At 43.9% G+C, this 23,245-nt stretch overlaps 2 protein-coding genes across 5 annotated transcripts in view; both read left to right on the top strand.

The window, feature by feature from the left end:
* ELL2 (elongation factor for RNA polymerase II 2) overlaps positions 1–3,389 on the top strand; it is a 37,649-nt gene extending 34,260 nt beyond the window's left edge. For 2 of the 4 annotated variants that reach the window (XM_068666688.1, XM_068666685.1), the window contains one exon: positions 81–3,389. In XM_068666688.1, coding sequence (XP_068522789.1) covers positions 81–197 — 117 coding nt within the window. In that variant the 3' untranslated portion in view covers positions 198–3,389. The remainder of the gene's footprint in view (positions 1–80) is intronic. The other 2 variants (XM_068666687.1, XM_068666689.1) reach the window with 2 other exon arrangements.
* A 14,430-nt stretch (positions 3,390–17,819) lies between these two features.
* GLRX (glutaredoxin) lies at positions 17,820–19,759 on the top strand. The gene is made up of 2 exons (XM_068667807.1): positions 17,820–18,017; positions 19,652–19,759. Exons 1-2 carry the CDS (start codon positions 17,820–17,822, stop codon positions 19,757–19,759), a joined length of 306 nt encoding a protein of 101 aa, XP_068523908.1.
* The last annotated feature ends 3,486 nt before the right edge of the window (positions 19,760–23,245 follow it).

Raw genomic sequence — 23,245 nt, 5'->3', positions numbered from 1 at the left:
TTGAGGCCATTTTTAAGCAAAGGACATGAAATACTAAACTCAGAAATATTTTCATGCCCTAATTTTCTTTTTCTTTACAGTCTAGCCCCAACTACTATGAAGAGAAATATAGATGTCAATATCTACATAACAAGCTGTCTCATATTAAAAGACTTATAGGTGAATTTGACCAACGGCAAGCAGAATCATGGCACTAGTCTTCTGCTTAGACCAGAACATGTGAATGAACAGAAGCTTATTTATTTAAAATTCCAGATGAGTTGCTCTAAGATTCTAAGAGGCTAGAACTTTTGCATTACAAAAGTTTCAGTATTAGTATACTTGAGTTGACTACTTCTGTTGTTGGTGGTGTTGCTTATGCATATTTGAAGCTGCTTTTCCTGGTCCCTTCTTTTCTTCAAGACTTATGTTTGTCCATTGAAATCCATCTTATTAGTAGGTGCTGGGATCCCAGCACGTCTACTATGAAGTTGTGCACATTTTAAGAAAATATTGTAGCAAACTGAAGTACTTTTGGATAAATATAAGGCTATTTTTCTGACCTTTCTTGTTAATGCAAACTCTTTGCCTTAAATGGTAGAAGGTTTAGAAATTTGCACAAAAAAAAAATTAAAAAAAAAAAACACATTGTTTTGGAGGGTTAAAGAGGCATGTATATAAGTGCTATATACAGCCCATACTTGTTACAACAGAAACTCATCACTGCAACTCAAACCCCCCATTGCAATGGTTGCCTTAAGGTGTTTGCTTGTGTGTATTTAGTGTAGCTAAATTATTAGCTACACTGCTTCCCACTTCGCTGCAGCACCTGGGAAGCACTACGTGGCCTACCAATGTCTGAAAGTGTGTGCCTGTACTGTGTGAGTGCAAGAATGTGTGGGTGTGAGCATGTGTGATGGGGAATAAAAACTAAAAAAAAAAAAAAAAGCTGCTACTCTAAGTAGGCCAAACGCTCAGGTTAAAACAACTGACGAGTGTTGCTGTAGGTTTTTTCCTATAAAATTGCTACTTCTTTTGTGGAAGATGAAAACATTTCCATTTCAATAGTTTGTCAGCTTTATTAATGTTGGAAAAATTGATACTTTACAAAAATTAAACAGATATATAGTTTTGGGGCAAGAATATAAAATTAAGCATGTAGGTTACCTATTTATATACTGCTATAAAGTATTTTTTGAAGAGAGATATGCAAAGAAGCTATTGCCTACATGAAATGTATATTTAAAGATTTTTTTCCTGGGTGCCAGGAATGTAACAAACAGATGTATTTAACTATGAAATACTGTGATCACCAAACAGCACAAACTTTCATTTCATGCAGTTTTTGGTTTATTTTGATTTAAACTATTGCTTGCTTTGTCATGTGAAAACACAGGTTATCTGGTCAAAATAGAGCAAAAATCTTTGTTTGTTTTATTGTTTTTGTCTCTTCAAAATGCTGCCAATTGAAAAGGGAAGCATTATGTTTACAAATCTGGTTTTGGAATATTTGCCAAAATTGTGGTAGTATCTTTAGTAAACTTTATCTCCAGCATAAAAAAAATAATCATATTGTGTGTCACTGTAAACCAGAAAATGTTTGAGAGTTGCCAGAAAATATGCATTCAGGTATATGGGGATATGAATTTTTGCCTTAAATTTGTGGGTTCAGATGCCTTCCACATGTGAAGATGAAAGAGGACGCAAGAGGCATCTCCCCTTCTCTTGCATGAACACTATACTTCTGTTACGTATTCTGAGACCAAGTTGGCGCTGAGTCCCTTGGCTTATACTGCACATTTCAAATGGCAAAGTGAAGGGGAGACCTCTTGCTTCCCATCAGCAGCTGCGTTCCTCTGGGCTCAAAGATGGAGCTTGGTCTTGAGTATGCACGCAGCAGTGCCCATGTCTGAGTGCAGGGGCTGCTAACTGCACTGTAGCTGCGCTGGACGGCTCCATTTCAACCCAGAAACAAAGCAGCTGCTCAGATTAAAATAAGGGGAAGCTTCTGGTATCGGGACCCACCCTGGCAGTGCTCTTTATCTAAACTGTATGCACAGATCTGACTTTAGCTGCCACTGTGGTACGTGCAGTGCTGCTCTACAGCTGCGTTGTTACCGTTCGTAGTGCTACCACTGTGTAACTGAGACCCAGTGTCGTTTACTAATTTTTCTCCTTTTACGAGAAAAAGATTGATCTGTATTTGCATGCATCTTCTGGTTTACAGCCTGTGTATCTGTTGCTGGGGATTGTTGTACTTGAGAGGTCCACCGCGTATCATCATGAGACCTGACAAGCTACTGTAACGACCTTAATTGAAGGTTTTGCCCATTTGCATCGAGCATTTCTTAGGCCTTGCAAGTATACCCAACAGCCTATGCAGATTTACAGCACTGTTTTGCAATACATATCTCTTGTTTCCCTTGAGCTGTCGTTCCTGTTCGTCAGATGCAGAGAACTCGCTGAAGCTGGGTCTGTGACTGTATTGCCTGTCCCACGCTCCATTGCTGTCCAGCTCACTCCGAGGAACAAGCACTGGGGATAGTGTTGTCTTGGCTGGGGTTACAGCAAGCCCAAAGCAAACAGTTGATGTAGAGAAGGGGCAGCTGCATGTGCTCCTGCCTGGAAGCTGGATCTCACTGCGGCTTGAAAAAACATGTAGTCAAGAGGCAGGCATCAGCCTGTCCAGATGACTGGAAAAAAAAAAATAATCAGAGGAGGACTGTGTTCCAATCTTGCTATGGTTTTGGGGAGGGAATCTATGCCCAAAGAAAACTGTCTCAAAACAGTAGCTCCAAACTATCACAGGAAGCACATCGCTGTTGACTGCTTCCAAGCCTTCATTTGACCTTGTCAGTTACCAAAAAGTAGTAATACAAATGTTTTGCAAGTGTTTCGTGAAACACTTGGGTAAGTGGTAGAGGCAAAGTTGCTTCAACAGGTTTTAAACAGGATTCAGGTTAAGGTGTCGATATTGTAACTTTGCTCATACGTTAGCTTTTTTAAAATGGTGATGTTACAACCAGTCTTTCTGGATATGTAAATGTAGATTCGTGTGAAGATCTATGGCTGCTTTGAAGTACGATTCTTTTCATAAGTTTTGCTTTCCTCTGTTTGTGTACCTGAGGGGAGAGGGATGTGGGCAGCAATTCCATAGCCGCCTTCTGGGCAAGGATATGGAATTGTCTCAAGGAGGACAGCATCTGGGAACATGAAGGCTTACAGCAGGGCTGCGAATCCCCCTTGCTGAATTGGAGAGTATTCTAAAACTTTTTCAATAGTTTCTGTACCAACTGTATTAAAACTGTATGTGAAAGACCCTGGGGCATTTTTGTCAATGAACACTCGAGCCGTTGTTGCCCCTCTGTTCTGCATCAACTTAGGTTCAATAAAATGTTGACTTTGCAACACTGAGGTGTGGGCCTGTCCTTATCTGGGGGTGGCTCTCCTGGGGTGTGTGTGGCCTGTCACCTTGCCACCATGCTGAGGGGCATGGAAGTGAGAAAAATGCTTCTGGAGAGCAGGAGCTGCATTCTGCCATCCTCGACTGAGCACCCTGCTCCAGTTGTCTTCCAGCTGGTCTCCCTTCTGGCACCCACATCTGGCCTCTTCCTCTTCCCTTTCCTCAGCTGGAGCTGACCCCTGATCCTCATTTTGTGATGCTGAGAGCAGTTCCTAACCTGAAAGAGCAAGATGTTCAACATGCCAAAAAAAATAGTGTCTGGAAAACTGTCAAAAGCCACGGGGCTTTTTTCCCATGCATGGCCAGAGGTGAGGAGGCAGCGTTCTTCCAGGTCTCGCTGTTGGCTGAATTTCAGGCTCTTCTGCTCCAGAGCTTGCCTGCCTGTTGGTCGGTAACTGTTAGCGCTGGACACTTGTATTGCTCCCCACAGGTAATTGTTGGTTACAAATGCAAAACTGATGCATGAATGAAGGGTTTAGAAGCAGGCATTTTTACGCTGGCTCACGTTTCACTGTGCCCTTAAACTGCTTTTGGGGTGTGTAAATTCCGCACGTGTAGTAGTCCTGTGCATTTCTGGCTGCCAAAAACAAGACAACACCCCTCCAGAAACCACACACTCGTTAAAACCCTAAAACCTAAACATTTCTGAAGTTCTCGCTTTGCAACTTACTGCGTTGGTGACTTTTCATTTAGCACGTGTCAAAGCTTAGATTTTGATGACACACACAGATGTAGTCATGGGCTGCCATGGTTCAGGCTCTTTTGGCTATTTTTTCTTGTTAGCTGAGCACTCGTGGATGCTTAAAAGGATTGATGTGATTGTTGGTTACACACACTGCCTGCCTGTAGCCAACACTCCAGCCTTCATCCTGAGCAAAGACCACTGAGAGCCTCGTGTGTTCATCTTCACCTCGATGTCCTGCCAGGTGCTCAGCGGGGATGGGGCGAGGTTGTCAGACCCTACACACTTTCCCTGGCCTTGAAGACAATGAAGTGCATGCTTTTAACATACCCGTTTTATCAGTATCAATGCTGGCTACTAGACACACCTGGAAAAAAAGCCCAGAGAACACCTCTTCACAGGAAAGCCAAAAATGCAAATGCTTGGAAAAAAAAAAATAAAATAACTACAAGCCTGTAAAACTTTGACCAGAAGCTTGTATTTCAGCCCAAAAAAAGGACAGCAAACACTACGTCACTTGCCCTTACGCTGTCAAAATTTCACCATGCAGGCTTTTAGGGAAAAGAAGATGAGCAGACTCTCATGGGCTTACAGGAGTGACAGCGTAGATAAGATAACGCAGACTTAACAGGGTCCCGGGCTGAAATGCCACTCGCTCTCAGAGCAAGTGGAAAAGGCTGACAGGGAAAGAAAAATGCAGCGAGACTGGTGTTGATAAAGCTGCTCTGGGTCCAGGGCTGTGCCAGAACAGCAGGATGAGAAGGGCACTGCAAGGGGCTGGAGACCGGGAGCCACACGGGCGTGGGGAGCAGACATCTCCTCATCTGTTATCTCAGTCTTTCTGAAAGGCTTGCAGTCCTACTGGCAAGCGCTGTGGGCAAGCAGGCTGATTACTGCACGGAGGATTTCCATCCTCTGCCACTATCAGCCAGCATCTTGCATAAACAGGTTCTTCAGATTATCTGAAAAGGTGCACGATCCTTCTATTTGCTGCAGCTGCCCATGAGCTGAGTATCACAAGTGCCTTCCAGAAACACGGCATTTTTTTCTCCAGTTTCTGCAAACTGCTGTTGACAAAAAGGAATTTGTTACAGACCATGAGTTCACATTTTAAATAACCGATTTACTCAGAATCTACTCTTACGCTTTTCCTGATCCTCCTCTTATATTAGCAACAAAAGCATGCATGACATAGGGTATTTTTGCCTTCTTTTTTTTTTTTTCTGGCTACATTGTTTCTTCTGCTTTTCTCTTCCTACTCCCACTGCAAATAAAAAATAAAAATAACAAAATAAATAAATAATAATAATAACGTGTCCTTGCCGTTTGCAAGTGTTTTAGGTGAAATGCTGCCACGAGAAAAGTTAAAACAGGAGGACAGTGATCCCAATAGCCAATACCACACTTGTTTGTGATTCAAAGAGGGCTTATGTTGATTGTCTGTTGCTGCAGCCAGCTGGAAGTTTGCTTGTTCATTGATCTCCCTGTGACCACATTAATTAATGAAATGAGCTGAGGGCCAGAATTAGAAGCCGCAGTTGTGATGAAGCACATGGAGACGTGTTCTCACATTGTGAATTTTCTCTGGCTGACAAAACAACACGCCTTTGTTGTTGGGTGTTTTTCCTCCTGGGACTGGCAGCTGAGGGTAAGAACAGGTAGTGTTCACACTGTTTCCAATAGTGACTATCTCTGGTTCCCTCGCGGTCTTATATGGGGCATTGCCATGAGAAATAATCTCAGGAGCAACTGCAAAAGTCACAAGGATTTGCCTGCCAAGGACAGCAAGCAGGATTGTGTGACAGGAAGAGGCAGACCTGAGTATGCACATGATTTTATTTAAACTTGATTCCCTCCGTCCCCAACTAATTATGGAAAACCTGAAATTGGATTTTTCTTCCCGTATATTTCTAAGAAATATAGGTTGTTTTTTTTTTTTTTCCTGAAAAGAAGCTCCGTCTATCTTTCAGGATTTATTTTATAGGATTTCTTTGTTAACTCATTAAGTCCCCACAAGAGTGTTGATTACAAAGCATTAATAATTACATTTTGGACATAATTATGAGTGGGCAGTAATCCACAGACCTTCTGAGCACCTTTATGCAAGATGCCTCTTCCAGATGTCTTTTCTCCTCGTTTCAACACTGGTGCTTTCTCCACAAGGGGAATTAATTATAAGTGTCACCCTCCCCTCCAGAGGGCGTCCGTTTCAAAAATGATTTTCTTACAAATCACCTGGGGCATTCACAGCACTGATACCATCTCTGCTGACAGTGCTGTCAGCTGCTGACTTCAGCAGAGCAAACTCATGCCCTGCTGCATTTCAGAGGGAGAACCTGTTGGGAAGGAAAAAAAAAAAAAAAAAAGTTCCTTCAGCAGCAGGAAAAATTTTAATCAGATAATTCATCCCTCTTAGATGCCCCAGTGATAACCAGCCACAAAAGATGAACCTGCAGGAAGCCAGACTTCATTAATATTGGTACCCACACAGCCAACTTTTTTCAACCCCGACCACAGGTGCTGTGAGGCGGTGACCCAGCGCTTGCTGGAAGGGGCTGCCAGACCTTTTCAGAGGCATAAGGTTATGTAAAGAAAGCAGGCCAGGCTGCCTCGGAGAAGGACAACATGGTTTGTTGGTTGGAGGTCAAGGGCCGAATTTCTTTCTGCCTCCCTGGGCTCCCGGTGCTCAGATCTCAAAGCCGTGTGGCTGCTGGCACCCGGGCACAAGGAGCGCAGATCCCCACCAGCTCCCCACCAGCGGGGCCCACTGCCAGCAGCTGCTGGGGCTGAAAATAGAAAAATTATATAAATTAAAAAAAAAAAAAAAAAAAAAGGAAAGAAAAGAAAAAGAAGAAGAAAATTAAATAATGACCACCTGGGGAACTGCAAGTGCAACTGTCTCGCATGAAAATCCTGGGCCCTAAAAATTTTTTGGCAAAATCTTAGGGGAAAAAAAAAAATCCAAATGAGACACAAACCAGGGTGCATATCGTGGAAACAACTCTGCATATGGAAGTGGCTGGGGAGGAGGGAGCAGCAAAAGTAGCATCCTCAGGTCGTTTGGCAGGGTGCTTTTTCTATGATTATTTATCATTATTTATCCCTGTCAACAGCTCCTGAAGAGAAAAGTCACACTGATAAATATTTGCACACCTTGCTCTGCCTCCCTCACATCATGACCTAACAGCACTTCCCTGCGTGATGCAGCTCTGCCGTAAACAAAGGGGAAGAGCTGAATCACCTAATATATTAATTGCGCTTGGTTCTCGTAATCAGAAAACTCTTCCTGTTTGTGCATGAACAAGCCAGACAGATGTGCCACCCGTGGCAGGAGCACTTTGCATCGCTGCAGCACAACGTGCCAGCTTTAGGAAGGTGCTCTGGCCCTAGCGATGCGGGCTACACACAACCACCTTCGCCCTTCTGTTTTGTCACTTAACAGCTTACACGCTGCTTGAGAGGAGATACGGAGCTACCCAGCTGCTCTGTAAATTCCCAGTGGCTTCAAGCACGAAGCGGACTTTGATGAAGTAAAAAGCACATTGCCTCTCATATTTCCCAGGGTACAAACTTGTAAGAGGAAAGAGGAAAATTTCACAGTGTAAGAGGAAAATTTCTTTGGCACTGGTCCTTATTTCTTCTTTCTGAGCCACCTGCTACTGTGTACATTAAATTAATTAGGCACTTTGGTTTTCTACACCTCCACCAAAATGTAAACTCGCCCTTAAAAAACACAGCGCTCACCCCTTGCCTTCTCCCCTACCTCACACCTCACCCCCAGTCTTGTGTATCTGGAAGGAATCAGATTACTACTGGGAGAATGTGGCAAAGTGCAAGTCCACAGGACAACTCATTTTTACAATTATTTTAGAAGTTCCACAGCAATTTTAGGCAACGATACCTTCTGGAAATGAGAAATTAAATCGGGCTGGAATTTGCTGCTTCCACCTCCCGCAAAGAGCAGAACCAGGTCCCTCGGGGGCTGAATTAGGAGGTGGGGGCTGGCCCAGAGGGAGCTGAGCCCCCCAGCAGCCCCCGGCACCCTTCGGGGCAGCAGAGACCGGTGAGCCCGTGGAAAGCAGGGCTTCACTTCTTCACTTTTCAGGAACGCCAGGAGGAAGCAGCAGCCAGCGCCAAGCTGCCTGCAAACCAGGAGCTTTGGCGTGCGGAAGGCTGGAAGGCCTGTTTGTAATTAGCCTCCGGGTTATTGTCCCTTGTGCAACGGTGAGTACCCTGCTGCTCAAGGGTAACTGCAGGTGGAGTCCCAGATCTCGGTGACTATTTACATGAACATCTGCTGCAAAACCAAACCAAAGCCGGGTTGATGTCCTCCGTGCAGGCTGCCAAGGGGTGTTGTCTACCTGGTCAGGCTGTGGACATGTCCACCAACTGGTGCAAGCAGTAATGTATTTAAGCCCCTTCAACCATCATCATTTATTGTACAAAATATTTTTTTTCCCTGCTGATTCCTGCCAAGAGTGAAAGGTAGGCGCAGCCACTGATCGTAACCTGTAATTATCTCCACATTACAGATGTTTATTGCTGTGATACTGTGACACAGCACCTCTTTACAGCACTTCCAGGCTTTACGCAACGGCGCAGTCTGAAATTCTAATTTCTGTGTGTGTAAAATGCCTGTCACCCTCATGAGGCACAGCATTTTCCTTCTGATACATTTAAAAATAAGTCGTTTTCTCTGTAACACTAGAACCACCACAAGAGAAGCCCTCTCCAAACAACAACCAAACAACAACAAAAGAAACAAATAAGGAAAGAAACAAATAAACGCACACAAAAAAGGTGAGACAGAAATCCTCAGTGTAACTATCTCTAGTATGTACGGCATGTTTTCTTCTTCCCTTTTGAAGATGCCAAATCATTTTAAAGTAGGACACCCTGTGCCTCATTGCTTTAAAGGGCTATTTACGCTTTATAGGGCTATTTACACTTAAAGAGCACAAACATCAAAAGGCACAACCTGGGGAAGGAGTCACATCCAACTTTTGGTGCATTTGACGTGCTGATGGGGCCCTTTGCACCAGCATTGCGCCCTGGTTTGACAGGAGGACAGGAGCAACCTGAAGTTGTGGAATCATAGAATGATCTAGGTTGGAAAAGGACTTCAAGATCATCAGGCTGACTGAGTCCCGCCACCAAACTATGTCCCTTAGTGCCACGTCCACACATCTCTTAAATAGCTGCAGGGACTGGGACTCTACCATTTAGTTGGGCAGCCTGTTTAAGTCCTTGGCCATGGAGAAATTCTTCTTAATGCCCAACCCAAGCCTCCCCAGAACCATTTGAGACTGTTACGTCCCTAGCACGTCCCCACGTCACCGTGACTTACTGAACCTCTCCTGCTGGAGGAAGCAAAGGCTGAGCTCTGGGTGATGCGTGACGTTCAGCAGGAGAGGGTGGGACACCTCGTTGCACAAGGACAGGCTGATTTCTGCTTGGGAAGGGGGAAGACCTCACGTCTCCCCTCTGCAGGAGACGCCGGGAACCTGTCCGCGTCCCGTCCCACCGCAGCACCTCCTCCTGGTCAGAGGCTTGAGCACCCGGCGGGGAGCCCCAAATATTTCCCCCTTGAACCATTCTGGTGTTTCAATAGTGAAGAACCAGAAACAAACAAACAAACAATAAAAAATAAAAAAATAAAAAAATAAAAATAAAAATAAAGGAAAAGAAAAAAAAAAAAAGAAAAAAAAATAGGAAAAAAAAAAAAAAGGAAAATGGCATTTCACGTGTAGTTATTTAGTATTTGGTGTTTTTGATGATTTTCCAAACTGCTCCACTTGTTTAACACATTCAGGGATACATTTGCATGTAAAGATCATTTTTAGCTCTGATGTCATCCCAGCTGCAACTATAAACTGTGGAGGACAGACTGCTGTGCAAACAACTCGGCTATGCCCAGAACAAGGTACGAGGGGAATCACATCTCCTTGCTTTTCCTCAGAAAATACCAACGTAAGCAATGCAGCTCTTCACAACAGAAAAAAAAATAATAATAATAAAAATAAATTAAACGATCATTCAAAAAGAATACTCAGAAACTTATATTCATAATAGTATTACGTATAAATGTGGATAAAGATTGTGTATAAATGTGACACAAATACAAAATTGAGATTTATTGAGATTTATTGGCAGAGAAGTAAAAATAAATACTCCTTTTATATGTGTATTTATTTTCTCTTTCTCACAGCATTTTCCTTCCTCCCACTGTGCTCAATTCAATTTTCCTTTTACGAAATTTATGGCCCTGGTTCTTATTCCACACTGAAACAGCTGACCCCATGGCTGATGGGTATCAACAGCAGCAAAAGGAAAATCTGTGGATGCAAAATGTCTGCAAGATAACGTAGTGACAGAGGCTCACAGAGCACACTGAGCAGTAGCGTTTTCACGAGGAAATTGCTTTGAATTTTCTGATAGAATTAGAAAAGCAAGGGGAAATATATTAAATTCCAGTGTGTCGGTAGTACAGAATGATAAATGACGCCAAGCACTTCTCAAATGTAATAGTATTCAATTAAACAAATACTCCATCACCCAGGGAACATTATTACGCTTAGAGAAACATAGACAGGAAATGTAATTCACAAGACAAACAAGGACTAGGAACAGAAGACGGGAAATTACTAACCAAAGCCAAGCAAAGCAGGAGGTGCCTGACCAAAGTGATTCCCAATGCCCCGACACTGAAACTCATGTATGCACACAAAAGATGAATTTGGTGTCCTCTCTTCAACAGTGTAGCCAAGCAAAAATACTGTCTTTTGTCCAATAAGCAAATATGAGCACAAAGGCTTTTATATATATATATATATATATATATACACATACATATATATATATACATACATATAAGGATTACTCAACATAAATTATTAAGCTACTCTGCACAAACAAAGCAAACCTTCAAGTGCACTGGAAGAAAGGCCTTGTATCTGGTGTCAAGAGGGCAGAGCTTGGGGATGTCCAGAGGATTGCTTCTGTATGCTGTAATAAATTCCCTTAATCTTGCTGCATCTCAGTTTGGGTTTTCTGATGGAAACTCACACTGCCACTGCAAATGCTATTAAAGAATTCTATATAACACCTAAATGATACAAATTCTGCCAATTTTCGTGATGATCACAGAATGCTTAACATATGTAAGATCAATGAAAGTATCTATTACTAGAAAAAGTATATTTTTTTGAAAATACAAATCATTCTTTTAACTGTCCTGTGCCAGGATATGTTAAATACCTTCAGATAATAATTCGTCAAAGGGACAGGACCAAACCAGCACACCTTTCGCTTCACATACAAGCCATGTTACTCAGCAATTAATAGCAGGTGCACAGGAAAACAAGAACAGGTTGGGCATGTTCCCACTTTTTTCCTTTTCCTTTTCCTTCTTTTCCTTTTCCTTTTCCTTTTCCTTTTCCTTTTCCTTTTCCTTTTCCTTTTCCTTTTCCTTTTCCTTTTCCTTTTCCTTTTCCTTTTCCTTTTCCTTTTCCCTTTCCTTTTCCTTTTCCTTTTCCTTTTCCTTTTCCTTTTCCTTTTCCTTTTCCTTTTCCTTTTTTTTCCTTTTCCTTTTCCTTTTCCTTTTCCTTTTCCTTTTCCTTTTCCTTTTCCTTTTCCTTTTCCTTTTCCTTTTCCTTTTCCTTTTCCTTTTCCTTTTCCTTTTCCTTTCCCTTTCCCTTTCCCTTTCCCTTTCCCTTTCCCTTTCCCTTTCTTTTGCTTTCTGTTTTTTCCTTCTTTTTTCTTTCTCTCTCTTTCCTTCTCTTCCTTCCTTCCTTCCTTCCTTCCTTCCTTCCTTCCTTCCTTCCTTCCTTCCTTCCTTCCTTCCTTCCTTCCTTCCTTCCTTCCTTCCTTCCTTCCTTCCTTCCTTCCTTCCTTCCTTCCTTCCTTCCTTCCTTCCTTCCTTCCTTCCTTCCTTCCTCCCTCCCTCCCTCCCTCCCTCCCTCCTTTCTATTTAGCCATTCCTCAGCCTCCTTCTTCAAAAAATTGGTCACTGAGGCTTTCATGAGGGATGCAGAAGGCTCTTGTACAGAAAAAAATAAAGAAATAAATAAAATCAAATATGCGTTAAGAGCAGTTAAGAGCAAATGCACAAATATTTTCTGTGCATTTTTTTTTTTTAGGAAATTGACAGCTACACAAAATTCTTCAAATTATTGTTATTCTCTACTATATCCAATTCAAGGACAAAATTTAAGGATTGGGCTAATGCTTAAAGGAATCAAAACTAACCTAGCCACCTAGCATTAACGTCTGGCCAGGACATGGTATTCCACTAGGAAACATGAGGGGGCAGGTGCAAAATCCTGTATCTCTATTAAAGCACAAGGCCAGGTTTGATTTGATTTTCAGTTGTCCTTGCTGGCCCAGAACAGTAAATTTTGGCATTCTGCATGTTCTGTGTGATCTTTTCCATCTGCAACCTCACACATCAATCTATACAGTATCTTAAAACACCCCTGCTGGGGTGGTGCCAATCAGTGCAATGACAAAGAACTAAAGCATTAATGAGGGCACCTCTGAGACCCCTGGGATAAGAGGCTGAGAGAGGTCAGCAGGAAAAGAGCTGAAGTCCTAGCAAATGCTGTAAGAGGTGCACAGCATCCCCAAGGTTCCCCCACGTCTTTTCCTCAGCCCCCACTGCTGGAGTGGCCCCAGTAGTGCCACTCACCACAAGGGACCCTCCTGATCCTGGGAGAAACACAGAACTTACTGCATTTCCCACATCTGGGCAATTGTTGCACTATATTGCTGAAATAATAATAATAATAATAATAATAATAATAATAATAATAATAATAATAATAATAATAATAATAATAATAATAATAATAATAAATGTATAATAATAAATGTATAATAATTAATATATAATAATTAATATATAATATATAATATATAAATATATAATATATAATATATAATAATAAAATAATAATAATAATAAAATCTGTTTCTAACTGGAGGAGGAGAGAGTCTGAGGACGGGCTGTGCCCACGCTGTCCCTGTGTAAAGGGGCAGCAATATTACACTCCTGACTAAAAGGAATGTTTTCACTGATACACACAGCTGTTCACACCTGCCACATCACCAGCATGTCCACACAGTGGACATTTCTCGGCCAACTGTTTGTCAAAGAAGCCAGAACAAAAAGGGAGCTGCAAAGCACAAGACCTACCTGGATTTCTAATGAATTACTTTTAACTCTAAAAGATTTCCCAAATGCTTCATATTCACCTATTGCCAATCACCACAAACCACATTTCCTTCAAAATCTTAGGAAGCTTAACCTGTTATCCTACAAATAAAACAGTGCGGGAAAACAGGAGTTGTGCCTTCTCCTAATCTCCTAAACGATTCAGATCAGTGTGCTGTCCTGAAACAGCTCCTTACAGATGTGCAGATTGCCTCTCCATGTGGGTCCTGTGTGCAGCTGAGATCCCAGATGTGCTCTCCCCTTTGGTGTAAAGCCAGCTTTAAGGGAAACAGTTTTGGAACCGTGGCAGCATTACTGTTTTTGGACACTCATTGACCCCCGACTGGCTGCTAAAAATAGTTTCCCTCTGCACACGTGGCTGTTTCACTGGAATTGTCTGAGTTTGCTGGAATTTGCAAAATCCATTTCCCCTGCACTATTTCCCCACCTATCTTCCCCAGCTCGAGACTGTGATTCTCCTTCTGCTGGGAGGAAAATTTCTTACCATCATCACCCATTCTGTGCCTCCTGTCAGGCAGAAAGGGCTCAGGAAGACCAACACTTTGTTCATCTTTTACAAGGTATTTGGGTATTGCTTTGCTCAGTGGTGCAAGGTGGAGCTGTTTGGGCCCATTTTCAGGGCCGACCTGGAGTCACACCAGGTCGGCGGTGCAGGACCTAAATCCCCAAAGCTTTCTGTGTCCGTCTTGACCTGCCATAAAATACTGACTGAGCAGCACCCAAGCCTCTCGTTCCCATTCCAATATTACTTTTCCTATATTAACAGCTTGTAAGAGTCCTTATGTTCAGTCACAGTTCTTTGTGCATGGGGTAAAAGCCCAGGCTATCATCCCTCCCATTCAACTACAAAAGACTCCAAAATTTAATCAATTTCAAAGAAAACAGAAGAAGTTAAAAATTAATCATTCACATACACAGAAATGTGTGTGGACGTTTTTATACAACCTGATAGACATGTTTAGCTACTAGGTTTCTAGAGTTACTTTCATGCCTCTGAACTGTATGTAAATATTCAATATGCCAGCCAGCCTGCCACTTGGAAATACAGACTGCAATCTAAATGTGTGTGGGCACTATGTACGAGGAAGAACAAACATTTTACTGCAAGCATACGTATATAAGTATTAAACTGAAAGTAAATTTTCAGTTCAGATGTTCTCAGCCTGGAGATAACTTGCACATATTTAATTTATAAATGATTCATAAAAAGGCTTAACGGATTTATAATCTCCTAATTACCAGAAGACAATGTTGTGGACGCTTTTCAAGCTTGTATAGGATCAAGACTCAGGCAGGTACATGCTGAACGCTGGTAATATTTTTACACACTTCTTTGCATGGGACTAACACTACACTTATCCTTCCCTTTGTCCTTACTTTAGTAATGCATTTTTATGCATTCTCACAGCAGAGGTTTTCCCCAAAAAGAAGTGTACCTACACCTTTTTAGATATTCCCAGGTGAATATCTAACATGAGCGAGCCTTTCCGAGATTTTCACACTTTCATTGCAGCAACATCCAGAATAAGTAAGTGATGCTGAACCTGGGTGGCACTGGAAAAGTGAGAGCTGATCCTTGCACAACCTCATCAATTACAGGCTCTTGACACACGTACCAGTGAAGCCTGTGTTTATCACAGAACGTATAGCTCCAGGACACCAGGCACCAAATAACCAAATAGCCCCGCAAGCAGTGATCGCAACCCATACCCCATGGTGTGGATTGAAATATCTTCAACCAACACCCCCAGGTTTTGCTCAGGTACTTAACACAGCTGTCGTACAACATGCTCAGGAAAGTGCAGCACACATGTGGTGACACAGCCAGAACCTCTTACAGGAGGAGCTCTCCTGCACCCTGACGTTCTCTGCTGTGCGTGCAGACTGTAAATACAAGTATCTGGTGAAGAGCAGCTCACATCTCTCTGCCTTCTGTATTTCAGGTCTCTCTTCCTTGTAGACTTATAGCCCTATTGTATTTCTTCAGCTCCATGCCTATCTGATGTTATTTGGTGCTGGAAGGATGATACAAGTGTGGGTCCTCTCTTAAACCCTTATTTTTCCTGGGAGTGTTCAGCCCCAGGCTCAATAAAAGTCTCCCAGGAGCTTTTTGTCACACCGAGTCTAACCCCACATCTTTTTGACAATTACAGGGGCTTGGGTTTTAGCCAGTCCTGAGGGCTGTCACATAAGCAGAGAGCAAGCAGGAACTGTAGGGCTTGGGGTGCTGCAAAGGGTGGCTGGATCTCACCACGTTGCCCCCCATGCTCCAGCAAAGATATTCTCAGAGCTCTGAAAAAATGACCAAACAAGTATCCTTAGGCAAAACAAGCTTCTATGCCTCAAGTATCCACCGTACTTTCCTAAAAAACATCAACTTTTAACTCTGTTGATCTGGTATATGCAGTCCACAAACACATGCATAGGTAGTGCCTAATTTTGCTGTAGCTTCAAGGTGAGAGATCATGCACTTAACCAGGTGAAGGCTGTCATGAAGGCTGAAGCACACCTACCACATAAAATAATTTCGGAAGAGCAGTGGGTCTCAGAAGTCTTCTGTTTCCTTATTACTAGGCGAGGAAGTTGAAAGCAGGAGAAGTCAATCTAGAGATTTTCTGTGGTGTACCACGCACGCAGCTGATGCCTGGCAAGCATGGTGTGCAAGATGTGGCATGGTGCACAAAGAGGATACAGAGCCTAATTTTTCCTTTCTCAGCTCTGAACAAGAGTGGGTAGAGCTCAGAATACACATTTTTTCTGTACACAATAGTGCATTTTTCCATCTACAATGCTGATATTGCAGCAAGCAGAATTTGGGAAGCTGTGTAAGCTGTGTTTTGGGTAGGGGAAGAGCTCTTGTGTCTGCCTATCATGTACAAGGTTGGTTAACAGAAAAAAAAAAGAAAAAAAAAAAAAAAACGGAGTAGGAGTAGTTCTGGAGTTCTGGTGCTGCTTTTTCCCCTCACCCTGGTGAAAATTACAAGTTGAATTTATCTAATTTATTCTCTGAATTTATCTGAGTTTATTCTCTTGTTCTTTTAAGCCTCGGTGATGTTGTAAATAGCTAAAACACGCACAGGGTGCTTACACTCGGTGAGTGGCCCAAGTTACTGCAGGGGATTTCTTACGTGTGCAGATCAGTTCTGAGACCCCCAGTACAAGAGAGAGATGGGCGTACTAGGGAGAGTCTGGTGAAGGGCCCTGAAGGTGGGAAGGGACCAGAGCATCTCTCATGCAAGGAGGCCATCCAGCCTGGGAAAGAGAGGCTCAGGCAGGTCTCACCCATGTGTTTAGCACCAGGTGGGGGTTGAAGAAGGCTGGGCCAGGCTCTTCCCAGCAGTGCCATGACCAGAGGCAATGTAGACAGACTGAAATGCAGGAGGCCCCATTTAATTGGAAGGAGGAAAACTTTTATTTTATTTTATTTTTTAATTTCTGGAGACATCATGATGGACACAAGGCTGAGCAACCTGCTCAAGGTGACCTGATCCATTGGGCTTTGTGCCAGGGGGGCAGGTGGTGTAGGACACCCTCCACCTGGGGGACTGATCCTGCAGTGCCAGGCACAGCCAAGCTCATGACAAGTTCCTCCCTGCAGGTGTGGTGGTGCCCCCATGGGCAACTCCAGCCCCCCGAGGGATTTCAGTCTCATCACTTATCAGTGAGCCAGGCATTTAAAATCACACCTACTTGTTTCGTGCAATGTGTGTTGAATCACACTGAGGTGGTTAGTATAGCTTCCCCAAAATGATTTTTGAGCACTGCTCTCCTAAAATAATATTTGGGGAATTTTTTTTCAGTTCCGAAGCTGGTTCTTCAAACAGTTTCAATTCTCTCTTCATGTCTGGAGTAAAACACAGGCTGAAAGCTGAAGCAAGTCTGACAAGTCATCAAGGAATTTTGAGAACTGCAGACAGGGACCCACCCATTATGGAAAGTTTGCAGGTAGAATACGTGCACACAAAATTTTATTTATTTATTATTTTTTTTTAGCTTGTAGAATAGGAAGTCTGCATAGCAAAACTATCTGAATTTTCCCTGTTGTCCGTGCTGTCACCTCAGGGTGAGTGTCACGTCTTGCAGCGTGTGAGGTGAGAGGAAAGGCACAACAAAACCCTTGAAAGGGCAGAAAGGCAATGGAGAAAATGCATCTTCAGCAAGAACATTTGTTAATGAGGAACTACAGCAAACCTTGTAACAGCACTTGATACTTGTCTGCCTACTTTTACACCACTAGCTATTTCACCGGCTTGTGGTTTCTGGCAAAATGTATAGAAAGTGGAAGTATTGCTGCTGCTTTGAGGCATGTGATTGGGTCTGTAAGAGATTACATCCTCCCGGGGAGGAGTTTTCTGCGAGGAAGGCAGGGTGCAGCCCATAAATATCTGGGACTCGGACGGCTGCTGTCCCACTTGCTGTGAGTGTGCTGCTGAGGGGCGCTGCTCCTGCTCCTGCCCAGCAACATGGTCGATGCCTTTGTGAACAGCAAAATCCGACATGACAAAGTCACCCTTTTTATAAAGGGAACCTGCCCGTACTGCAGGAACGCCGTGGCACTGATGCAGAAATTTAACTTTCTGCCAGGACACCTGGAGGTGGTGGACATCACCGGGATGGAAGATGTGCAGGACTACTTCCAGCGGACGACAGGGCAGCGAACTGTAAGTGCTGGTGCTCCCGTTCCAGAATTTTGTCTCCTGTGCCAGCTGCCATCCGGGACCACTGCTGCTGAGGGTGAGGTGAGGTCTCCTCACCTGGTCCTTTCTGCTGCCTGGGGCTGCCAGACCCCCAGGAACACCTCATGCCTCCTCCAAATTGCTGCACAGGAAAACCCAGAAGGGCTTGTGCAGGGAGCACCCACACGTTTTGGGGACTGTGACCCAAATTCCCCCAGTGACTGTGCTCTGAAGCTGCCTGAGTCCGCACAGAGCACTTGCAGAGGAGGGAGAGCCACAAGTCTGTCTGAATTTGGGCTACTGTTTTCCCCTCTGATGTCAAGCAGAAAAAAAAAAAAAAACACATTTCAAATTGACTCATTTTAGCCGGCAGCAGAGTAGGCACTGTGCTTGCAAAATGTAGTGGCCGCTTATTCGGAAGCTTAATTAAGTAATTAGATTCGTGTGAGGGAGCAACAGTACATGCTTGGATTTCACAAGTAACTTCCTCAGAAGCACTGCCGTGCAGGTTGGGCAGTTCATGCCCCAGCCTTAGCCCTGCCTTTGTGTAACCAACACACCTTCTTCTCCTCCCTGGCACCTTGCTGCCAGCAACAGCCCAGGCTACTCCTCACAGGTCACACAGGCACACGCAAAGCACCTTGCTCAGCTTCCTGGGAAGGGCACGCGACACCCCAGCATCCTGCAGCCCACCCTCAAGCTGATGGAGCACCCTGGTGCACTTTTTCTGCACTGGCTGCCAATAGATACCTTTAATGTTTCTTCCCTTAGCCCCAGCCTGCTGTAGCACTTGAACCACCGGACCTTTTGGAGCGTAGATAATATTTCATCCCTGTATCCTCTGCCTTTCTTGAGCTGCATGAGGCACTGCCATGTGCTGGTGGTGGTCCCTGCAGACCCCGGGAAACCTCATGGCCTTACACCTGGGCTCAGACACAGCCCTGGTGTGGAGTGATGCTGGAAGTGGTGCAACAACACCACAAAAGCAGAAGTGTTTTCCCAGCAGCAAGGGAATCTAGGAGGAAGAGGATGGGTATCTTAGTCAGTGAAGCCACGTATTAAAAGCAGCAGATGATTTCACAGCAGGAGGGGAACTGACAGCATGACGGCAAAAGAAGCCACACACAGGAAGTGTAAGGAAATATCCTGGCTGATGGGGCATGGTGTGAGGTTGGACAGTGAGAGGAGTCGGCTGCTGGAAGCAGAAAGCAAATTCATAGCACAGGAGGGATGGAGAGAGCGGGTTTGCTCATGTGCTTTGCCGAGTGAGGACAGGGGCTCAGGCCAAGGTCACAGAATAAAGCTTGTCTTGTCTGATGCTGCAGGCTATCATCTGAATCAGGGAGTGATTTGGGCTGGAAGGGACCTGGCAGAAAGTTCTGTAATTGTTCCTGGCCACAAGGAGAGTGGCTCAGCCTGCATGGAGATACAAGAGAGGAGATACAAGGCTTGCTGAGAAGGGACCAGCAGGGGTGGGGGAAGAAAAGGGAGATTTTGCAAATCATGGTCTCCTTATCACGAAGTCTGCTTTCCCGACAAGTCCTCTCCCTGCTCTGCTTTTTTAGCGACCCAGTGGTTGCCCTTTTTACTGATTGATCTGTATCGCTGTTTCTGTCCAGGTTCCTCGCGTGTTTATTGGGACAACCTGCATCGGAGGATTTTCTGATCTGCAGAATTTGTATCAGCAGCTCCCCGGGATGCTACAGAAGATTGGTGCCCTGCAGTAGCTGAAGGGTAGGTAGTGGGGAGGGCTCTTTGGACAGCAGCAGTGCTTTCCAGTGCCACAGACGGAATTTGAGTATAGCTGTCAGCAATCCAGCACAGGCATCCGTGACAAGAGCAATGCTGGACTGCCTACCTGGGTAACGTGCATATTGCAGCCTTGCAGAGGACAAGGTACAGCTAATATCAGTACACAGCCCCACGCCTGTGCCCTTTGGCTTGCCTTGTGAAAGGCTTATTGATCAGCAGGTCAGCTCTGGCTACAGGACTAAAGATGTTGCAGGACAGTCCCTTGCCTAAAATCCTGGACTGAGTTTCTCTTTGATCTTTTTTTTTTTTTTGAAATTAGGAGATTATTGAACCGAATTTGTTTTCCCTTTCCCTTTCCCTTTCCCTTTCCCTTTCCCTTTCCCTTTCCCTTTCCCTTTCCCTTTCCCTTTCCCTTTCCCTTTCCCTTTCCCTTTCCCTTTCCCTTTCCCTTTCCCTTTCCCTTTCCCTTTCCCTTTCCCTTAACCTTAACCTTAACCTTAACCTTAACCTTAACCTTAACCTTAACCTTAACCTTTACCTTTCCTTTTCCCTTTCCTTTTCCTTTTTTAATACTAAAGCATGACTTGATGAAGCAGTACTGTGTGCCATTACATGAGAGTGAAGTGCCCGCTCATTTCTGGTATTCCCAGCTGCAGGATATGCTTTATTAGTGTTTGACAGCTTGCATTTCTGTTGCTAGCCTTTGCCTAAGATCTAAACAAAAATGATTTTCCTAGGGAGAGAAGGAAGCCATTTGAGTTTCTTTTGGCCCCACCAACAGTCCCGCATAGCCTTGTTCACCCATGTCCTACTAATACAGCATTAGAAGCTGTCTTTGCTGCCCATTGACGCCCCTTGCAAGTCACATCTTGAAGTGAGCGCTGGCTTTCCTAGCATCGTTCCTACATGCCTGGGCAATGTTTCCAAATTCCTCCTTTTTTTTTTTTTTTAACCTAGGATCTGCTTATCCACAAGTTAAGATGCAACTAAGTGTAAAAACAGAAAAGGGTGTGTTTGTGGGTGTGGGTGCGGGTGCATACAATTCCAATACTGTGATTTCTGCACAATAAGTAGCGTGTGATCATTACAGCACCCTGAATTAAGCTTAAAAGCGGGCATGTCTTCTCAGAAAGAGCAGTCAGGCATTGGGATGGGTTTGCCAAGGAGGTGGTGGAGTCACCATCCCTGCGGGTGTTACGGAAAGTTTGGACGTGGTGATAAAGACAAAGGTTAGTGGGTGATATCAGTTGTAGGGGTATGGCTGGACCAGATGGTCTTGGAGGTCTTTTCCAACCTTTATCATTCTGTGTTTCTGTGTGGCTGAATTCCTTGCTTTATGAAGTTGGAAGTGCTGATTTCCCTGTGTGACGATTTTTAGCAAAGAAGACTGGAGTTAGGTATACGTATATGAAATAACCATGTATTGTACACAAAGAAGTGTGTGCATGTACAGACATGGACTTATATCTCTGTATATGATTTAAATTTATAGGTATGTATACACTCACTTAAATTTGTACTTAAAAGGTCTCCAAAGTCTGTTTCATAAGGGTATTTGTTCATAAAGTAATGTCTCACAGGAGTGATCTCTACCATTTATGTCCATTATTTCTGCTTCCAGGACAAAGATGACCACGAACTGTGACCTTCCCATCTTCACATGCGCACTTCTTGGAGCAGATTCCTTCCAGCTGCTCTCTGTGGGATCAAATCCATCTTTTTAGGGGAATGCAACTTCTTTTCATTTCATTTATATGTGCTTCAGCGTGTCACATCTCTTCATCCTTTCTGTAGTTGCAGAAAGAAGTCCAGAATGTGAAGCAATTCAGCCTAATAAAATACGCTTGCACTAAGTGTCTCTGCTCACCATTGTGTTTCTTTTCTTACATAGATCAGTTCACACACTCATTCTAAGTGCCTCTTTTCTCTCTACGATCTTTTTCTATCCGTCTCTCCCAGAGCAGCTTCTGAAAATCCTCAGCATTTTCCATGCCTTGTAAAACATGTCATTAAAATGGATCAAGCCGGAGCTGCACACAGTAATGCAGCCCCGAAAGCAAGCACTTGCAGCCTGCAAACACTGGCCCTCGCCTTACGACCCGTCATCCTTCAGCTGATGTCTCATGGCAGGGTCATGAAGGTTGAAGCAGCCTTTTTTTCTGTAAACGTTTTGTTACAACACAGCTGCTGGCAAGAAGGGTTGTGGATTCTTCATTTCTGGCTGTAATCTAAGAGCTGCTTTGGACAGAAAATGCCTGGGGCTGTCGGACAAATCCTCAATTGAGGAGGCTGCTAATTGAAGAATACTCCACTGTGACAGCACTGGTCAAATTAAGACTTCAAGTAAATAGCGTTGTGCAGGGAAACCAGACTTATGGGAAATGGGCAGTGAAGCTACTACCAAATCAAAAAAAAAAAAAAAAAAAAAGTTTCCAGAATTGGAAGTTTAGAGATTGCTTTTAGTTGCTGAAGAGGCAGAATATATAAGTAAATAATTAAATAATTAAATAAGTAAATAAGTAAATAAATAAATAAATAAATAAAAGCCTTCTCAATTCTTTCCACTTTTATTTCTTTCATCTTTTAGACTCTGCTTTGCCTGCTGAGCAGACAAAGGCCTAGTGGATGAGAAGAATCTAGCACAATTCTGGGGCCACCATGTCAGCATGGCCCCAGTGGTCACATCCTTGACAAAGCTTTGTCCTGAGCACAGCCTCTCTCCCTGCGTTGAGCTCTCATGAGACAGCACAAGCTTGTCTGCACAGCCACCAGATCAGATCCCTATTTAAACAAACCATCCTGATTCCTCACAAGTTTTCTCTCTTGTCGAGGTGACCTATAGTCTAGAAATATGTTGAAATACAAAATACCAGCCACAAAGTCATATCAGAAATTAACTGAAGAAAAGCATTGAATGAGAAGAGAAAAGCGTACAGCAATTCAAAGTGAGCTGGTATGGCTTGCCTTCTCTATTGATTCTGTTTCCTGCTTAGCAACAGACCTTCATGGAAGTTACATAAAAAAAAATAATGCAGAGAAACCTCCGGGTTTCAAAGGGAAAGATTATTCGGCATGAGAGTGATTGTATAGGGAAGATCAGTTTTAAGAAATCATAGAATCCCAGAATGGTTTGGGTTGGAAGGGTCCTTAAAGCCCACCCAGTGCCCACCCTTGCCATGGGCAGGCACCCCCCCCACCGCAGCCCCCAGCCCCATCCAGGCTGGCCTTGGGCACTGCCAGGGATGGGGCAGCCACAGCTCCTCTGGGCAGCCTGGGCCTCACCCCCTCAGAGTAGAGAAGCTCTTTCTAGATCACCTAATCTACCTGCTTTTATTTTAAAGCCACCCCTCCTGATCCCCTGCACCCCCTGACACAGAGTCCCTCCCCAGCTTTCCTGTAGGCCCCGTTAGGCACTGTAAGGTCTCCCCAGAGCCTTCTCTTCTCCAGGCTGAAGAGCCCCA

Source organism: Anas acuta, chromosome Z (genome assembly GCF_963932015.1).
Source record: "Anas acuta chromosome Z, bAnaAcu1.1, whole genome shotgun sequence".
Lineage (NCBI taxonomy): Eukaryota > Metazoa > Chordata > Aves > Anseriformes > Anatidae > Anas > Anas acuta.
Note: the sequence above shows the minus strand (reverse complement) of the source record. Positions and strands in the feature narration are given on the sequence as shown.